Below are 20303 nucleotides of genomic sequence, written 5' to 3'. Positions count from 1 at the left end.
ACTTCGGCGCCTCTGAAGGTTTGCGTTTCTTCCCTTGCTGTTTTAACAGGCTCCTAAATGCGTCTGCAGATGAGATTGGAGGGGTGGGAGCGGCCTCCCCGCCCCCTGGGCCGCTCATGGTTGCGTCGATCGAAGGCGGCTGTGGCTTTGATGCGAGTCCGCTGTGCAGAGCAGCGCGCGGCTAGGTCTTCAAAATTTTGTTGTTGATAGATCTTGTTACATTATAATGATCATTAGAAAGATATAGATTCCATGAACAAGTAACAATTCAAGTAATCCATTTAAAAACGTGAAACAAAAATACCCATTATGTAAACAATATTGCTCTATTTAAACTAACCTAGATCCATCTTAACTCCAAATCTATCCAGCGTCGAGGGATCAAATTTCTCGAGGTGCAAACTTCTTTTTTGAATGCAAAACTTGAAAAAAGGTTCGCACCTCAAGAGATTTGATCTCTCTTGGCACTTGATAAATCTGGGGCTAAGATGGATCTAGGTTGGTTATATAATACTATATGATATCTATATTTGTATCTATGTATCTCTTTCTTATTCCTTCTCTCTATCTCACCCCCCAAAAATACTCTCTCCATATCTATCTACCTCTCTCTCCCTCTCTCTTCTTTTCACTCTCTCTATTCCCCTTATCTCTCTCTATTCACTTTCTCTCCCCCTCTCTCTCCTCTCTCTCTTCCCTCCTACTCTCCTCTCTCCCTCTCTATCTCCCTCTCTCTTGTCTCTCCCTCCATCATTCTCTCTGTCTTTCTTCTTCCCTCCCTCTCTATCCCTCTCTCTCCTTCCTCTCTCTCCCTTTCTCTCCCACCTCCCTTTGTCTCCCCACCATCTCTCTCTCTCTCTCCAATTTGTCACTATCTCCCTCCCTCTCTTATTCTCTCTCTCACCTTCATCTCTGTCTCCCTCTCTCTCTTCCCCTTCTCTCCCTATCTATGTCCTCTCCTCTCCTTTCTCTTCCCTCCTCTCCTCTCTCCCTCACTCTCTCTTCATCTCTCCCTTGTCACTCCCTCTCTCCACCTCTATCTCTCAATTTCTTTGTTCTTTCCTCCCCCTCTTCAACTCCATATCTCTCTCTCTCTCCTCTCTCTCCCCATCACTCCCTCTTTGTTTCTCTCTCTCTGCCCTTCAACTTTGTCACTATCTCTCTTAAATATGATCTCAATAATGGATAACTTAAAAATAATCATGCATTATGTTTCATGTATTATTATTAGCCTCTTTGCTTGCTCTCATTGGAGATCATGTATTATTATTAGTCTCTTTGCTTGCTCTCATCTGGGATCCTTAGTTCAGATGGATCTATATTGGTTCTTATTTTTAATATTATTTATATTATATAAATTTCAAAGCTTCATATATAAAAATATTCTCATTTTTAATTTTATTAAAATCTTACTTAATTTCTATGGGAATATTTTTAGTAGTGTGAGGATAGAGGGTTTAAATATATCTCAAAAGTAATAACATTTTACCTTTTAGATTTAATTAAAAAATGTTATTAAAATTAAATTAAGTTATGATTTTAGGGCATATGATATTGATAAGTCATGGTATTGGCCATGGTAGTATAGCAAAGCAAAGCCTATTTACAAGTCAATAATATCCATGGTAAAGTGGGGGTGTATATCCATGATTAAGAAACTTGTCATATTGTTATAAAATATTTTGATTGTGAAATAAGTTATGATTTTTGGGCATGTGGTATTGATAAGCCATGATATCCCCCAGGGTATTGTAACAAAGCCCATTCACAAGTTTATAATATCAATAACAAAGTGGGGGTGAATATCCATGATTAAAAATCATGTCATATTGTTATAAAATATTTTGATTGTGATACCAAGCCTATTTACAAGTTAAGAATATTCACAGTAAAGTAGGGGTAAATATCCATGGTTAAGAATCTTGTCATAAGTTATGATTTTTGGCATGTGGTGTTGATAAACCATGTATTGGCCCACGGTATTGTAACAAAGTCTATTCACAAGTTAATAATAAAATTTAAATATAAAAAATGAATTTTAATTTTTTATTATTTAACTTTTTATTATCAATTGAGCCCACATTTAAAAGTTTACACTCATCCTAGGTTGATATTACTTTTAACTTTTTTATTTATTAATTTTAACTTTTTATTTATTACTTTTAATGCCAACTTTAGCTTTTTTATTTATTAATTTTAACTTTTTATTTATTACTTTTAATGCCAACATTTAAATGTTTGTGCAAGTTTTTATTGTATTTTAATTGAGCCCACATTTGAAATTGTTTACATACTTATATTACACCTACACATCTACCCTATACTGGGTTGTAGCTACCCTATACTAGGATGTTGTAAAGGGTATGTCGCAAATACCAAGAAGAAACAATGTTAATGGAAAATTATTCAATGGAGATTTGGTCAAAAACATAGCACCCAAATAATTTCTTAGAACATTTTTCTCTTTTTTGTCAAAATTTGGCAATACAATTTTTGGCAAGACTGAGTTTTAATTGTTTAAAATATGTTTTTGAATACATCAATGGATTTCATAGAACACTCAACTTCTGCCAAATGATACAGCTAAAACCTACAATTCCGAAAAATCTGTGTCAGATTTCAGACAAAATTGACCAGAAAAAATGCCAAGAAAATGGCAAAATGTCTCATAATTAGACTATGCTAAGAAGTAACACCTTGACTAAAAAACAACTAAATACAACTAAATGGCTATGCTAACTAAGAAATAACACCTTGACTAAAAAACAACTAAATACAACTAAATACATGGAGATGATAGAACAACAACTAAATACAAGTAAATACATGGAGATGATAGAACGAGATGAAGCATTTGCTTGTAAACTTGACAACAAACCGAAGTGGAGGGTTAAGTGTCGACTCCCATTAAAGCAACTAGCAGAGACCAATTTGCACAGGTTGCGGGTTCATAAGGGTCCAACACGAGTCCAACACATCCAATTTGCAGAAGTGTTTTTGGCTGGCCAAATGTCTAAAGGTGGCTAATGGTCGTCTGCCAATTCAAACATTCGTTGTTGCTTGGGTTGCCTTCATATAAGCACCATCTACATTCCAGCGGTTAACCTTAAATTTAAAGCACCATCTACATTCCAATGATTAACCTTAAATTTCATGTTCAATTCCCTTAGTACAAAAGTATTACAACTCCTGTCTTTTTGGTTTAGTTTCTATTACCCAAAAAAAATGTAGATGTATACATTTTCACAATAATAATATTTAAACAATTCTCTGGAAAATCAATATGTAGCCCAGGCATCAAAAATAAGAAAGAAGTACGCATATTCACAATAATACCATTTAAGCACTGTTAAGGGATAGAAGCCTGTAAACGCTATGAAGATAAGCATCAGCATTAAAAGTCAAAAGCAAAAACAAAACACTCACAACATCTATACTAAACGAGCAAAACAATATATTCCTCACTTACGACATCTGACAGCTTCGTTTGACAAAGCTTGTAAGGTAACAAAATCAAGAAATGTTGCGATGAAACTAAATGCTTCAATAACAGTGACAAATAAACCAGAATACTACAAGCATTCCAGATATATAGTGACACGGCTGAAACTATTTTGGTAATCACAAATACGATTAGCGTTCAAGCAAACAGATTAATATTTTGAATGGGCAATAAGATCAACAGCAAAGCAACACAATTACAAGTGGATGTACCTGGTTCGAATTTTTAAGGATGAGGATTTACAAATATTCATTTATCTTTTAACCCCAAATATCAAAGTAAATTATCATTTACCATTCCAACTCCATACTGACAAAATCATATGTACTATAATGCAAACATAGTGGAGTCATTATTGTTTAGTTTTACTTAGATCCGATAAGAAAACAAGAAGTTTTTAATTTTCATTGCACCTGATTGAAAAACCTCGTAGATCTGTAAATGCCAACAGAATTCAATTATTTTTATAGCGATTTTGCATTGATTAGTTTGTCCAAGTAAATTGAAGTAAAATAGCTGCAAAAAAAATTTGAAATACGGAAAGTTAGGCTCTTACTATATTTTGCAATACTTTAAGAATCACTAAATTATATTTTGAGTTTTACATTAAAATAGGAGATTAGCAGAATTCTGCAAATTGAAAATAATTTCATCCACAGTGTACTTTAATTAACACATATTACCATTACCATATTACACTGGTGTCTCGAAAAGGCAACAATATAAATATTTAGGTACTTGATCGGTAATCATATTTATATACTTCGTAGCAAAATCAAGCAGCACTAGCAACAAAGAAACTGCAATTGTGAAATTGGCCTTTAGTATTACAAATAATATCAAGAGTACATGTAGAAGCGTCCAAGTTCATGCTTGCCATTCCCTATTGTACGCTTCAAAGTTCATTGCATAGAAGGATACAAAAGGTAGGTTTTCTAGATTTGATGCACCACTACATACAAGAGAATATCTATGACGATACGATTTGAAACTGACAAGTAGGTTTTCCTCAAGTTGTCAACACTAAAAAAATTAGTTCAGTTCCACCTGACTTCAAAAATTTTCTTGGGACCGCCGGACAATTCTGCTAACCTTCTTCTTGAATTCATCTCTCTGCTCTCGCCATTCTTTCTGCATGCATATTGTAGAAGCAAATCAACAATTTATTGAGAAGCATATCCAACAAATCACTATTAAAAACAACGAGAAAGTGATAAAAACAGAATAAAAAATTAAAAAGCATTCCTGAAGATCCAACTTCGTGATTGTTCAAGGAAAGTAAGAAATCCGTGTTCAGATAGGTGCTACATAGAGTTGAAAAATGTCTACTCAAGCTACATTAAAAACATTTACCAGAGAACTCATTTAAATAGAGTTGAAACATGTCTATTCAAGCTACATTAAAAACCTTTGCCACGCACTTGTACATTACAGTCCTCGACTATTAAGCTCCATTAAGCTTCAGAATCCAGATGATCCGTGGTTTTAGCGAGACTTACTATTTTGCAACAAATCATTAGAGAAGAATACAAAGGATCTCTCAATTCCTAGAAAGAGTTTGATGAGTACTTGACTAATATCTACCTCGGAAAGATTGGGTCCAGATGGCTCCATTAAGGTTCAGATGCCACATAGTTTTAGTAACTTGCTACTTTTCCATAAATTATTAAGGACGATTAAACAGAGTTTGAATAGTAGGCTAAATATCTACCAAGTTAAGCTAGTTATAAAATGTTCAACACCTTCGTGTGTTGGCCTGAAACAAGTTTTCTTATTATGCAGTGTTCTAATTTTAATTTATCTAAATGGTTATTTTTTTCAAATAGACAAAGCAATAGTTTGTTGAAGCTACTCTGAAGCATCGTTTTCAATAACATTCTACAATAGATTTGTTTGACCTAAATATGCCCATGTTGGAAAACCTGATTCAACCAACAAAATATTTTAAAATTATCTGTGTTGAAAACTTCAAAACACACGAGATAATTCAATGAGTCCCACGATATAATATGGTATATTACTATATTACCATCTATAAAAGCTAATCATTAATACAGACGTCTGTGACTCGATTTGATATGAAGCTTCCTTTTTCTGTATAAAACTCTCGGTAGGTTTGCTCAGATAAGATTGAAATCTAGCCCCGTTTTCTTAAGGTGGAACAACCTTAATAGTTCAATGTAAAGAGGTTCTACTAAATATATCTATAAATATCTAAGCATCTCCATTAGACCCACAAATAACCATAAAAGAAAGACTGAAATGATAGAAAGCTTACTCCGTCCAATTATGGTCCTCTCCAACGAGAAACAAATATTCCAACAAATGACTCCATATGAAACGATGTTGAGCAAGAACTAGTGTGAGCAAAATATTTGATACCAAACATGTACTAACTTCAACTTGCTCATTTGTTAGAAGCATGTAAACTGAAAATTGCTACCTGAATACAAAGATGTCTGGCCTGCAGAGATTTTATCAAAGGTCTTTATGTTGTCAAGAAAGTGAAACAAGAGATGATAACAAAAATATCCTCTACATAATGTCCGGATGTTCAAGAAACCCCAATTTTTGAAAAAAAAATGGCAGGCTTATTGGCTTCTTTCAATGACTCGAACTATATTTTTAAAATGACATACACTATAAAGTCCAATGTTCAATAAACCCCATTTTTTGATAATGAAAAAAATAAAGCAGGTCGATCCACTATTAGTTCATTCTCATTCCTGCCTCTTTGTAGTATGCAAAATATGTACCACTGCACACTGTCAGGAGTCCTGCAGCGTCAACTCTCGAGGGGCCCTGCCTTGAGCTCCACCTCATCTTCTTGTTCTCTTAGCTTTAGGTTTTCTATTGTACTTTGGGGAGATAACCATTGCACTCCCCTTATTTCCATTTTGATATGTTTTATTTTAAAATCCCTTTGTCCTATTTTGAACTTCGAGGGTAATAATATAAATTCATTTTATTTCTAATTCCCTGGGTCAACTATTCTGATGCATGAGTCATCAAAACATACAAAAACAATAAACTCCATTCTCTTCTGTCAATAAAAATCACCTGTTCTTCCCTCTCCCTTAAAAACTCTCGTTTTATTGAGCTTCCATCTTGACACCAACTCCAAAATCTTCCAACGTTCATCTTTATTGGATGGTTCATTAGAGCTTTATAAATTTTTGTTATATCTTAGTTTTAATGATGATGTTTGAATGCTTTTACCTGTATCAGGTCATAGGTGTCAGGGAAGGTACAGGTGGGGGAGGGCATGGCCACCATCCCAGCGGGAATAAATGTGAGAGACATGGCCAGCCCTCCCCCAATGTCATTAATGCAAACACAAGTGCAGGAGGTAGTAGAGAATGTTAATAGGTGTGCCATCCAAGATAGTGCACTGTCAATTGTTAAGTCTGCAAACACTATGGCATTCATGCCAATGTGTGGAGGTGAAGAGGGAGGGCTCAATAGGAGGACCCTGTGCATCATTGCAGGCCTGGTGCACCATGCAATTTCTCATTTAGGGAGCTGGAGCGCCTGCAACTGGGATGTCAATCAAATTTGGCACGATTCAGGTTTGAATTCCCGAGCTGCTTTCTGTTACAGCATTCCATTACTGATGGTTATGGTTGCAGGGTCTTGGTTTGGATTTTTGTTGCAGGGAAGCAACAGTTATGAATATAAATTTGCAAGCCAGCATATCCTCTCTCTGACTTTATAGCCATCCCTACTTTAATTATATCTCATCTTGTCTAGAGGAGGTTTTTATGAGTGCTTGAAATTATCAAACATATTGATGCTGGACAAAATTAATACTATCCCGAGATACACTTGATATCTGAGTTCTTGTTAATTTGAAACTCCTTTGCAGATCCAGTGGTTGTGATGATAATTGATAGGGCCAATTCCCTGACAACTGTCTTTACTATCTTACTACAAATCCATCTCTATATGATTTTTCATAACCTGTGCGAAAAAACCTCAAATTAAAAATGTCCATCACATCATGGTTACTGTCATGCACTGGATGGTAATGTATCGAGAACCGTCTCTGAACCCATCTCCCAAGTACAAGCAAGTCAACTATGAAAATGACAGAATCCATACGTGCATATATTTGAGGCATTTTAGGCATTCTAAAGAGTACAACATAGTTTTATTACTTCTAAGATATAGTTTGAGATCATTCTACATAACCTGCGTGAATAATTTTCCTTTACAAATTTGCAAATTTGCATTGTATATTCATTTGATTTGGAAGCTTTCCTCAGCAATAAGATATTGATTACTTCACACTAGATTAAATCGTATATTCTCATGAGTAGTGGTCTTCTTAACAAAACAGTGACATAATTGCACAGATTCAGCCAAATTACCCTTGTAATCATGTGGTCATATGATGTACAAAATATACCTCAGAATGGTTCTCTAAGCAAGTATACCATAATGGCACAGGTTCACCCAAGACTACCTCGTCTAATAAGGCCACATCAAGCATAAATCAATACTTCATTTGAATAAGACGCATAAACCAACCACCTAATATTTACTTCTCTAACTATGTACCAGATATATTGTAAAGAGAATCATCAAATCGAACTCCCTATGATTACAGTTAAGATTCCTGTTGGCAGGTACACTTTTGGAATATGGACATACTATGACACTATAATCAGTGAGCCGAAGAACATAGGTTGGCACTTGCTTTGCCTCATTAGATATATAAAACTATGACTTGATATAAGATTCTGAACCAAATCTTCAAATATAAAGCTGTCTTGATCTGAGATTCTGAACCAGTCTTACTAAAGATATATCGTGACACACAGCTTTCATCCATTCAGTAATTATTTACAAAGCGTAACAGATCCTTTCTCAGCTTCAAAATCTATAGAATGCAAAGTGCAAAAAGATTAAAGGAACAGAGCTAAAGAACATTTGAAAACATCCAGGAGCTAACGAACAGTCCTGGATGTTTACAACCTGACATACTATAATACTTTTTATTATATTGATCATTAAGAAGCAAAATTAAAGGACACTGCTTACTTTTTATTATATTCATCAAATTTACCAAAAATCCATAAATTAAAGGACACTTCCTGGATATTTACAACCTGACATACTATAATACTTTTTATTATATTGATCATTAAGAAGCAAAATTAAAGGACACTGCTTACTTTTTATTATATTCATCAAATTTACCAAAAATCCATAAATTAAAGGACACTGCTTACCGCTGCATCGATGTTTGCAGGTGATTCATCATTGGGACTAGAGAGCATTGATATGATACTCAAGAGAATAGTTTCCACCTGCAAATGATATCCATAAGTAGTTTAGAAGCTACTAATCTATATATTTATGACTACATATTGGGTAAATAAGTTATATTTGAAGAAAATGCAGATATCTAACTGTATGCACAGGTGACCATCGTTCACTAGCAAGCTCGTAGCCATTTGGATCATCCCCGGGTGCATGAAGAATAGAAATGCAAACACGGCCATCTGGATAAACTGAAACACAGAAACAGGGTTATAATCATAAAGTTTATTTTAGATTTTAAAAAATGTATCACTGCTCTCAATCATAATAGCAATAAATCAAGAAATCACCCAGTGCAACTGCACTCTCAACCTGTAAGCAATGAATAAATGTGCAGCATTCCCTCAGGTGTGGCACATGTCATTTAAAAATATAACAATGTACCCAGACAAGAGTGGCAGATCTCACTACAAGGAAACTATAAATCTGTGTAAACTTTATCAAGATCGGAAAACTAACCATTTGGATGCCACATTTCTGATGTAAATCTCACTGATGGAGGACTATTTGGGTAGTTGGGTGGAAAACTCATGATAGCATTAAAATAGCCACCTTCACTGCAAACCAGAACAAAGCATGAGATATTGATAAAGTAAAGACTGCACTATTAACTTAATTTAAAACAATCAGTTAGCTGCTTCAGTTAGAAATTTAGATGGTGTTTTGAATCTTGATAGATGGATGTGCTATCGATTAGCTACCTTGACACAGAAGAAAAATTATATCCTGGTATTTAATTATTAATTACAGTTTCTAAACATGAAAATGCCAACTCAATTTCCTTGAGAAAGAAGGCAAAGGGCATCCCAAATATATGAAACTTAATAACCTAAAATACTAAAAAAAAAATCAGTCTTGGTTAACCCCACAATGAAATCCTGATGATAACCAAAATCACAGTAAATAAATATTAAACATCAAGTCCCAAAAACAACAAACTAGCTTCCCAATTTCAAGTTAACTTTGTTTGCATTCTAAAGAAAGAAGTAGCAGGGACCATTACCAAGTCCATTTCCCAAGTGTTGGGAAAACCTCACATCAAGTATGGAAGGTCTACATCATCCAAACAATTTACGTAGACTGGCTTATTCAATCAAAACTTAACCCAAGCATTCAACTTAGAAACATTTAACAAAATTGTGGGCAAACTGCAACAATAAAATAGACAATCAAGTTATCAACAGATTATCAAAGCCATATAGACTTTTGCTTCTTCAGGTTTTAAGATCATGGCCCACCCTTAAGACCTCTTTCTCTGGCAAGTTCTTTAGAGAACTATTAATTCTAAGCATCAGCAATCAATTTTGGGTTTTTATTGCATTCTAGCCAAGCAACCTTCTCTTGATCAACCCAAGGTTATGTTATTAAATTCACAAAGAAAGCATAATTCATTTTCAATGTAACTACACAAATCTAAATATTTACTGTTACATTTTTTCAATCAGCAGTTTCTGTTCATATTTCAATTCCTTAAAGACACTTAATGAAAAATATTCATTTTCCTGTCACCCTCCTTAGCCAAGGCAGTCAAGATTTCTGCATCCAAAATATTTCCTCTTTTTTTGTTTATTCTTCCATGTCAATTGGGTTTATCTCTGGTAGTTGGGAGGAATGATTGTTATCCTCCCCACCCAGATTCAATTCCAGTAGTGACATGTAGCATATTTCCTTCAGGTTGGCATCTCCTCACATATCACCTTAAGAGGGGATTGAGAGAGTCTGAAGTTCAACAATTGTTTTTGCGGAATTCTGTATTAGGCTCTTAAATTTATTAAAGTAATTTTTATAAACCAATGCCATTGTACATAATTGAATTAAATGTAAACTTTATAAACCACATACATGTTATGAAAGTAATCTTAAAAGTAACATGTTAAGAGTGACATGGTTTATAAAATGACTTAATGTAATGTAATAAAAAATTATTAATGTTTAAAATACTGGTGGATCCATATCCAAATTTAAATCTGAATCCTGGTAACTTATACACACACACGCATCAACTGGATTTAGCTCAGGTGGTTGGCATAAATGTTGTTAACTTGTTATCGCCCCCAAACAGGTTCAATCCCTGCATGTGATGTATTGAGTTCATAATGGGTATTTCTTGTAATGGCTTCGAGCCTTAATGCCTGAGCAGTCCCTCAAGGACCGAAACATTTATATTCCTCATATGGAATATAAAGATATTTCTTATGGAAAAAAAGTCTTTTCCTGATCACTCTTCAACCAGCAAACAAGCAATTCAAAATTATTGATGAAAGGAATATCTTACTTTTTATTTTTACATGATCATTAACCAAATAAGAACAGCATGAGTAAAGGAATACATATTACAAACTAAATTCAACAGCAGAATTGAAAGTAACCTTATTGCAGGAGGTCCTTTTTCATCCAGCAGTCCAGCATCTTCCAGCTTTCATAACAGCAACTCCTATTCCAAGCAAATGTGGGGAACAGGAGGACTATGCTATTGGCCTAATTCCCCAAAATAACTAAGAGTCTATACCAGCTGTCTCCATCTACCAACTCAAATCACAGCCCACATAGCTCTTACAGCCATCATAGCCATCATCCCACCCAGCAGAAGTATTCCACCTGCTGGTTGAGGGAATTAAGATGGGAGGAGAGCCCTGTCCCCCACATTTGCTTGGAATTGAAGTTGCTGTTGCATGGAAGATACACTCCTGAGTACTGAAAAAGAAATGACCTCATGTTAAAGGGTCATGTTAAAGGGTTTGTTAACTTTGTTTCAATCTGTGAACTATAAATTATCATTGTCTTTAATCTTACAAAATTTACAATGATTCAGAAATACCAGAAAATTATGCAATGGGCTACTGTTTCGCATAGAAACAGGCAAGAAAGAGAAGCCTATGATGATGATCTTGGTGAGTGATGAGTCATGCATAAGATTGAATTTTGATGACTTCGGAGGCCATTTAGAGAAAAGCTACCAGACTCGGGTCAAACATGAAAAAATCATTTCCTGTCCAGTGCAACTCAAACTCACAATTACACTCTCCTGATAATACTGATTTAGAGCCTCAATGTTTTTGTGATAAAAATCCAGTATCTCAATTACTTTTTCATGACTTCAATTTTATGTATCTTAAAACTTGTGTAATCCTAATGGGATTTTACCTAATTGTACCCTTATATGCAATGTAAATCAACAAACTTGCATATTTCCATTGTGCCATCTGCTTATAAATCATCAGTAAAATATGCATAGCAGTATCTTCAGCGAAGATTTCCTGCTGAAAAGTGTGTTATTGTTAATTGTAGTATAACAAGATTCAGACTTTCTCCATCTCTTCATTCAACTAATTAGAGTGAAGTTCACAGCTGAGTTTAGCACTGCCCAGATGAGAACAACTACAACCAATTGTTTATTCAAAATTCATGTTGGCTCAATTCAATATAGATTGGAGTTTTTTTCCAATGGAGAACACGTACAGATGTTCTCCATTTGGAAAAAATTACAATTAAAATGCATGCTAAACCTAATTGTTGAAAGTTTTAACTAAGGCTCTGCAAAAAAAACTTATACTGCCCATGATGATGAATGCAAGAGGAGCTGGCAATATTGTCCTATCAAACCGTCTTAGGCCAACAAGCACTGCTAACATTGAATTAGCAGAGTCAGGCTCAGCATCTCTTAGTAATCTAAATTTACAACTGTGTACATACCATATTTTATTAGGACTTATGTCAATTCATGTCTTAATGCTGATTTTGTATATGATGGATGATTCTAATTTAGAAAAGGTCAATGACAGTAAAAGAAGAAGAAATCACGTTTTGAACTGACAGACTTCTGTTCTAAAGAAGTAAATTAAAGTATACATAGTCGCAATGTTTTTCTCTCTGCCGTAGACGTAAAACAGGGATATCATTGATATAATAGGAAGCAAGAAAGCTGATAATAATTCCAACTTACTATAATGTATCTGGTGGCCCCATTATGGCTACATTCCATTCAAAAAGATTGGAATCGTCTACAAGTCCAGCCGAAAATCCATCCACTGGATTCCTAGACAATTCTGCACACACAAATGACAACACTAAGTGCCTCCTATACACTTACAGATGCAAAAAACATTCTTTAAACCATACAGAGTAAGAAAAATAAATACACCACTAAAAGCAAATTGTGAAAGAAACACACAGCTTGTTAGATCTAAGAAGAACAAGAGCCTAAAGGCTTAAAGCACATGAAACCCATAAAATCACCTAGTTTTGGAACTCCAAATCTAAATTGGCAGGAACAATCATCATCAGACGTATAGTAGGCCATAATAGTGAAAATGTTGACCACGAGGTAATACTGGACAAAACCCACTAACGTCGTGTATATACACAAGCAAGGCCCACCAAACTTAACCTAATCAAACAGCTTGCAAGACTCTGAAACTCCATAAGACAAAACCAGCATTGAAATACCAAGGCATCTACAGTCCATTAAAAAAATACACGAATCTGTATTATAAGATCGAGAGAAAAATAAAAAGAAAGGCGTACAGAAAAATCCTGGATGAAGAACCAGTGGATCATCATATAAACCCTTTAGGGCAGAGCCACAAGCTAAGCAAAGCTTCCCTCTAGAGGCTAAAAAGGAAAAATGCCACTGAGGATTCTCACAGCTGCCCAGGTCATGGATAAACCACATATACAATCATCTATAAATGGAATCAATCTAGACTTAAGAAACACCATATTTCCTCCTCGAGGCACAATAAAAGTTTTGCAGCTCCACAGCAAATGGATGTTATTCATTTACAGACATAGATCAACCATTGCATCCACCGCATACATGGACAAATTCAAAATACCAGCAAAATCACAACAAAACAAGGTAGAAATACATAAAAACAGGACGATGCGCTAACCTTTGAGTTGCTTTCGAAGTAAAAGACTGGCCTGGTTTTCTCCCATGGTGCCCTGTGAACACCCTCAGATTACAACTCCCGCAGCCTCAGATTTAAAAGCTGCTCGGAACACCCTTGGATTATAAATCACTGTGAAATCGACCACACCCACCACGCGTCTGTATATTGAAGAAGCCAAGGATTAGATAGCCCTCAACAACGATACCAGTCTTGAATATGGATATCAATACAGCAGCTCCTTGCCTCAGTATACCACAGGAGAATCTCATCAAGAACAACAACTTTTATTAATAGGGAAGACCCAAGAGGGTAAGCCCTGTGGCAAGAATGGATGAATGGTAATATGCTATTTTTATAAATAGAACATTTATTTAAAAATATAAAGTCGTAAAGAATTTAGTTACGTTGAGCGTTTATTTTTACTTTTTAATCTTTATCACCATCTTTCTTTTGGGTCCCAGCATGGAATTTTGGCCCCCATTTGATGCCATATGGCATGGGGCGGTGGTTGGCCATGTGTTAAACTTGGTGGTGAGATGATTAGGTTTTTAGTTTTCCAATTAATCACTTACTTTTAGAGGAGGCATTGCCTTGAAGCGAATGAGTTAATGAAGTGGTATTTATTTTTATTTTGTGTGTGGGAACTTTATGGTTTGTTGAAATTTTCAACAAAATTTTGGTAAAATATAAAATGAAATGATTGGTATGTAGTTTTATGCCATATGAATCATTCCAATTATAAAATTTAAAATATAAAATGAAATGATTGGTATGTAGTTTTTATGCCATATGAATCATTCCAATTATAAAATTTGATAAAAGTTTTTTAATGATTATATTTAAGTAATGTATATCAAAAACTATGATTATATGCAAATTGCATATATCAAAAATTTATAATTCAGTTTAAGATTTAGATGTCTCGAGACTATCGAAAACTGGAATCGGGATTTTAGACTCCAACGAAACACTTATCTTTCTAGCCTAACTATGACGGGTCATAGTGTACCCCTGTAGGATCTGAAATCGGGTAGAGGGGATAACATCCCAGTGAGACAACCACCCTATTGTCCCACTAAGAGATTTGATCAAAGATTTGTTCAATGAAGCTTTGACTTTGTTTATGTGTAAATTCTAATAACAAAAGAAATAGATAGTTCCACTAGTTTATTACCTTAAAATAAATACTAGTTCAAAAGCTATTGAATAGAGAACTAAGAGCCTCAATATTTCACCACTAAGGTTATTATATGATTTATCATTAGTTATCATGGTGGGGCTCTAATTATCCCTAAAATTTTTATTAGATTCTTATTACATTTGTTGTTGGAAAGGGGTTCTTTGGCTACAAGATTAACTTAATCCATAAGAGGGGATCAACCTCAACAATTATTTTGCTATATATTCTTGGATAATAATAGATTACCCATTGAGTGCCACTTAGGGGCCCATTACTTTTTATACCTTTCACCCAACCCATGACTCATTATAGCTATAAGCTTGAATCTAAACCATATGCCCCTGATGTCACACAAAGTACTTATAATAACTACCAGGAGGTCTGAACTTGTGAACTCCAAAAGCTTAAAGTCTAGAGCAAGCCTAAATTACCAACTAAGCTATGGAATCCCTAGCCAATGAAATTTAGATTTGTCATATTCTATCATCTTATGTGATGTTTTATGTGATACTAATATATTTAATTTTACTCTATATTGTTAACAAAGACTTGATTGGTTGGAGATGGTCTTATTCTTTCAAATGACATGTTTACTTTTTTGAATTTTTTCACATGTTTGTTTTTTAATTGGTTACTTATTTATGTGGTTGAAAGTGCAAATAAATTTCAAGTAAAGTTCACAAAATAGATGCTTCAATTATAATACCTTAATATTTATCAATATCAAAATATATTTACTAGATTAATAATAAAAATACTTACTACATTCCCTCAAATGGGATGATGGAGACACAATTCACCAATGATGACATTAATAGCCCACTATTGATCTCCCTTTGTTGAAGCCTTAAAGTGACAAATGGATGTACCCATGACTCTTTGTAACATGCAAAGGTTCATGAGAAGGATTGTTCAAGTTAAAGTTTTTATTGCCATTTTAGCTTCACCTGAGATAGCAAATTATCGTATTTAGATTAGGTTCAAGATACTTTGATGCCCACTCTCTAGCATAATCATTCTATGAATGGATGAAGCAGATAAATGCTTCATCTTAGTTTGCTCCTTCAGTTATTACCATCCTCCACCTCTCATTTGGGTAAGTTTGATTTAGATGTGTTTGCATTTTCCTTTGCTTGGTCTTTTGTTGGTCCTTCTACTAGACCCTTGGCGGCAAGCACCCCTTACTTGAAGGGAGCTTTGTGCCTTTGTTTTCCATTCCTTGAGTCTGCATCTCTCCCTCATTGCTACCCCTTTAAATTGTTTTTATCATCCCCCAGTGTTTGGTGGATTTTATGCTTAACCTTTGAATTCACTCCCTCCTGCTCTTACCCTCTCCAAGCTCAATGACATGGCTAAGAATGGTTTAGGAAGAAGGGGACATCATAATTGACATAGTGAACTTACTAGCCATACTCAGCAAGGCATGGAATTGTCAACATGCATTTATTGGGCTCAGACCCCTCCATAAGTTCGGGCTAAAATTGATTTAGTAGAAGTTGAGGTGCAAGTGAAATTAATTTTCATTGTTGATGCTATGATTAATGAGGATGTTGGGTAATGGGTCTCAAATACAAGAAATATTGGGAACCTAAACACCCAGTATTGTGAAATTGTCGATGTATATTGGTGGATCAAAACAATCATGGGTAACACTTTGGGGGGACTCATTGGGAGATTTTGCTCCTTTTGGATGTGTTGTCGCTTCAAATCAAACAAGTTGACTATAAAGGTCGCCTTTGACTAGGAAGACATCCATATTGGAATTTACAAACCTTGAGGATGATGTTGGGCACACCATTGTTGATATTGTTAATTCCCCATTTGCTTAACATTTATAAGTCACTAGTCTTTTTGTTTCTGTATATTGGTAGCAACGCTGCTATTAATTCTCGACTTGGCACTAGGCATATTAGAAATCTTACTCTTAGGTTTAGTTTCTTTTTAAAAGACATTTGGATTATGACATCTTTCAGACACAATGGATAGAGGCTTTACTCTATTGTTATTGGTGTGATTTCTCTCAGAGCAAACTAGTAGTTATTGTTACTATATGATTTTTCTCTATTTTAATAGAAATTTATAAGATGGCTTGTATATATACGCACACATTTACTATTGTAATAGGTTCTCACATTGAGGAAGGTAAAATGTACGCACTTTAAATAGAAAAATGTTTTTATTATTATATATATGAATGAAATAGTTATAAGCGTATTAAAACTTTGAGTAATCATAAGTAGATTCATGGGTATTTATACAAATAGGGTTGATTCTCTCTTCTTCTTCTTTTCTTTTTTTGTGACTAGAGGAATTGGCAAGTGTATCGAGCTCGTACTTGTGTGACACGAGATAACAATTGTTACCACTATAACCTCTAAGTGAAACTACATGTGCCTGAACACATGGCTTATGTGCTAAATCAAGGGGTTTTGAACATTGTATCACATACTTTACATATACTTCATAACATGGCCATTGCCAGGTGAACTACCCTTGGAAGTAGGTTAACTTTCTCTTTTAGATATGTAAACTGATAATATGATTTTAGAATACATTAAATGAAATAATATCTATAAAGATATAAATAACTTGTAGTCTAATTAATAGATAACATGACCATTTCCCAATCAATTTTTCTGTTCGATTTTGTCTAAAATCCAATAAAGATTTTCATAAATCATAAGTTTAAGTTGTTTAATTTGCAAAATTCAAGTGCCTTATAGTTTTTTAAGGTGTTGAATCTATTTATATATTCAAAAGTACATTTTAAATAACAAAAATCACAATACTACGTAAATTTCAACTTAAAAAACCATTTCATCTCTTACTTAAACTTGATTTCATTTATAATTTTTTTTACATATTGATAATATTTTTTTCCTATATAATACTAAAACAATCAATAAAAATAATAAATTCCCACATCAAAACCTTTATAAACAAATTAATGAATTTTATGATTTAATTAATAAATTACTACTTATTTAAGTGATCTCATTAGGAGCAAAGGGACACTTATGAGGTCATGGCCCAAAAGTAAAGACAAATAGATTGTCATGCCACCCACCAAAGGTTTAATTTCCTAACCATCATAAATCAGATTAGACTATGTACAACTTGTAGGAAAAAACAAATTCATTAATAAATAAATAAACTTTTTTTTAATTAAATTATTTTAGATCTTTTATACAAAAAAAATTAAAATAATGAATAGATTAAAATAAAATTTATTTAATATAATTAATTAATTAAAAATTAACCTAAACAATAATTATTTATAAATAAAAAATCAAATTAATTATTTATAAATAAAAAATCAAATTAATTAATTAATTAATTTATTTCAGTTAATAGTATATCTTATTCTAATTAATAATCTCTTTATAATTTTTTATTTTTTTTAAACCAACAAAATTAAATTATTTATTTTTAATTGTTTATTTTTTATTACACATATTTCTAATTTTATTTTTAATGGTTTATTTATTGTTACACATATTTCTGATTAATTATATAATATTTTGTTTGAAAAAAAAAACTACTTAAAAATATATATGAGAAAAAAAATAATGATTTTTTCTATTTAACTGGGAAAGGGGAGGCATAAGGTAGTTTATAGTTCGGTGTTTTAGTATTATGAGATTCTCTGCAATTTCGACCCTGCATTTTTCTATCTCATTGGTTAATTTCTTGATCATTTTTTAGTGTTGGCACCGATTTTATTGTCAGGGTTTTCATCTGGCACTTTCCAAAATGCAAGATGCCGAAGTAGATTATGACTCTTGACAGTCTGGTGAAGGGTGGGATTTTTAAGTCTTAGGATGATTTTCCATGGATGTGGATCGACTGTTAGATCGACATCAATCCCATGCGAGCCTTGAGTTTTAGGATCCTAGATTAATTTCCCCTTGAGCCAAAGAGTTTATCAAAGTAAATGATGCTTTGGGATTGCACTTTCATCTTATATCTGAACAACCAAGTAAGATTTTCAGGCTCGATCGAAACATTCTTGTGGAAGGGTCCTGGAAAACCTTAAGGACTAATAAAAAGCATTCCTCGATGGTTATAGGCAAGGTGAGGATGTAAGTCTAGCATAGGTGCCGACTTTGATGGATAGAGCTCTTATACATAGATTTTGTGGTAAAATCACCAAGGCTTCATCTCTGAAAAATTAGTTGTAGGAACAGTGGACCCGAGATGTCATATTTTCTCCTCCCTTCCATACTTTATCTAGAGGTTGGTTTTGTATTTTATTACATTTGTGTAGCGAAGTGGAATCTATCTTGAGCAAGGATTGGTTTTGGAGGAAATCACTATATATATTTAAAAGTGGTCAATGGACTTTGACCTTGTGCGAGTGCGTATGAAATCCCACAAAATTTGGGCTTTGTTGCCTGGACTTCCTTTAGTATTTTGGTCCACGGCTACTTTCAAAGCTATAGGAAATAAGCTTGGTAATTTCGTTGAGGTAGAAGTTGACTGTTTTTCAAAGACTGACAAGAGGTGTGCCTTGATCAACATAGAAGTTGATGTGCGAGATGACTTATTTGAAGAAATTGAGCTAAGATTTCAAGGAATGAAGTGGAATAAAAAAAATGGACTATGGGAAGGTCACTTTTAGGTGTTTTGTGTGTCGTGGAGTCAACCATTTGGTGGTCAATTGTGCTCATAACACCTTTGGCTATAAGACTTCGTGCAAGGTATGGATAAAAAAGGTGGCAACTTAGCCTCAGTCTGCTCTGGATATTAAGAATGTGGCTTCAGGCCCTATTCCGGTTGAGGAGTTTGACAAGTCTCCTCCTGGTATGGCTTTGGGTGTGGGAATCAATAATAATTTCCCCCCTCTGGTTAATAATGTCTCCTACGTAGAGGTTGTAAAATTATCCTATATGTTTGTGCCTACCTCAGATGCATTGGAGGCTCCTCTTCCCTCACCTAATGCCTCTAGTCATTTCCCCCCTCCTTCCACTTTATCGACTGGGGTGACTCTTACTAATCCTAATCTCTTTGTGCCTTATCTAGCTTCCTCATCTGAGAGGTCTTCCTCTTCCTCTTCCTCTTCAAAATACAGATCTCATTGCCCTGATGATGGACTCACCTAGCTAGTCCGAAACATTGGTTTCATAAATGGTTCACAGGTTTTTCCACTAGCACAACACTTGGGAAAGGATGTTGATTATTGTTCAAATCCTAGGTTTTCTTCCTTTGAAGATGGTAGACGTAGAAAATTATGAGTTTTGTTCTTGTTTGAAGGAGGAATCTTCCTCTCAAGGTGGTTTGGCTCAAAATGAGCCAAAAGTGGGGCAATCTAGCATAAAATCTCACATATTAAAACACAACAATAAGCCAAATAATATATTTAGTTGGGGAAATAAAAGACCATAATTTGGGTGCTCAAAGTAGA

General features: G+C 34.2%; 1 protein-coding gene across 1 annotated transcript; it reads right to left on the bottom strand.

Moving 5' to 3' along the window:
• Positions 1-4308: 4308 nt before the first annotated feature.
• LOC149193753 (ubiquitin-conjugating enzyme E2 7-like) lies at positions 4309-14051 on the bottom strand. The gene is made up of 6 exons (XM_089404892.1): positions 13720-14051; positions 12771-12873; positions 9287-9384; positions 8918-9018; positions 8737-8814; positions 4309-4633 (listed from the first exon to the last, which is right to left on the bottom strand). The coding sequence occupies exons 1-6, from the start codon at positions 13763-13765 to the stop codon at positions 4556-4558; spliced, it is 504 nt and encodes a 167-aa protein (XP_089261018.1). The 5' UTR covers positions 13766-14051; the 3' UTR covers positions 4309-4555.
• Positions 14052-20303: the final 6252 nt, after the last annotated feature.

Source organism: Pinus tabuliformis, chromosome 2_2 (assembly GCF_031772625.1).
Source record: "Pinus tabuliformis cultivar Carrire ecotype Pingquan chromosome 2_2, CPIR1, whole genome shotgun sequence".
NCBI classification, from domain to species: domain Eukaryota; kingdom Viridiplantae; phylum Streptophyta; class Pinopsida; order Pinales; family Pinaceae; genus Pinus; species Pinus tabuliformis.
This window is presented reverse-complemented; position numbering and strand designations above follow the sequence as displayed.

Bases quoted from the DNA above. Each gene is read 5' to 3' on its own strand.
- LOC149193753 (XM_089404892.1), bottom strand. From the start codon at position 13,765: ATGGGAGAAAACCAGGCCAGTCTTTTACTTCGAAAGCAACTCAAAG. The intron at 12,874-13,719 runs GTTAGCGCATCG...TTGTGTGTGCAG, and splicing joins ACTTCGAAAGCAACTCAAAG to AATTGTCTAGGAATCCAGTG. The intron at 9,019-9,286 runs GTTAGTTTTCCG...TCTGTGTTTCAG, and splicing joins AGAAATGTGGCATCCAAATG to TTTATCCAGATGGCCGTGTT.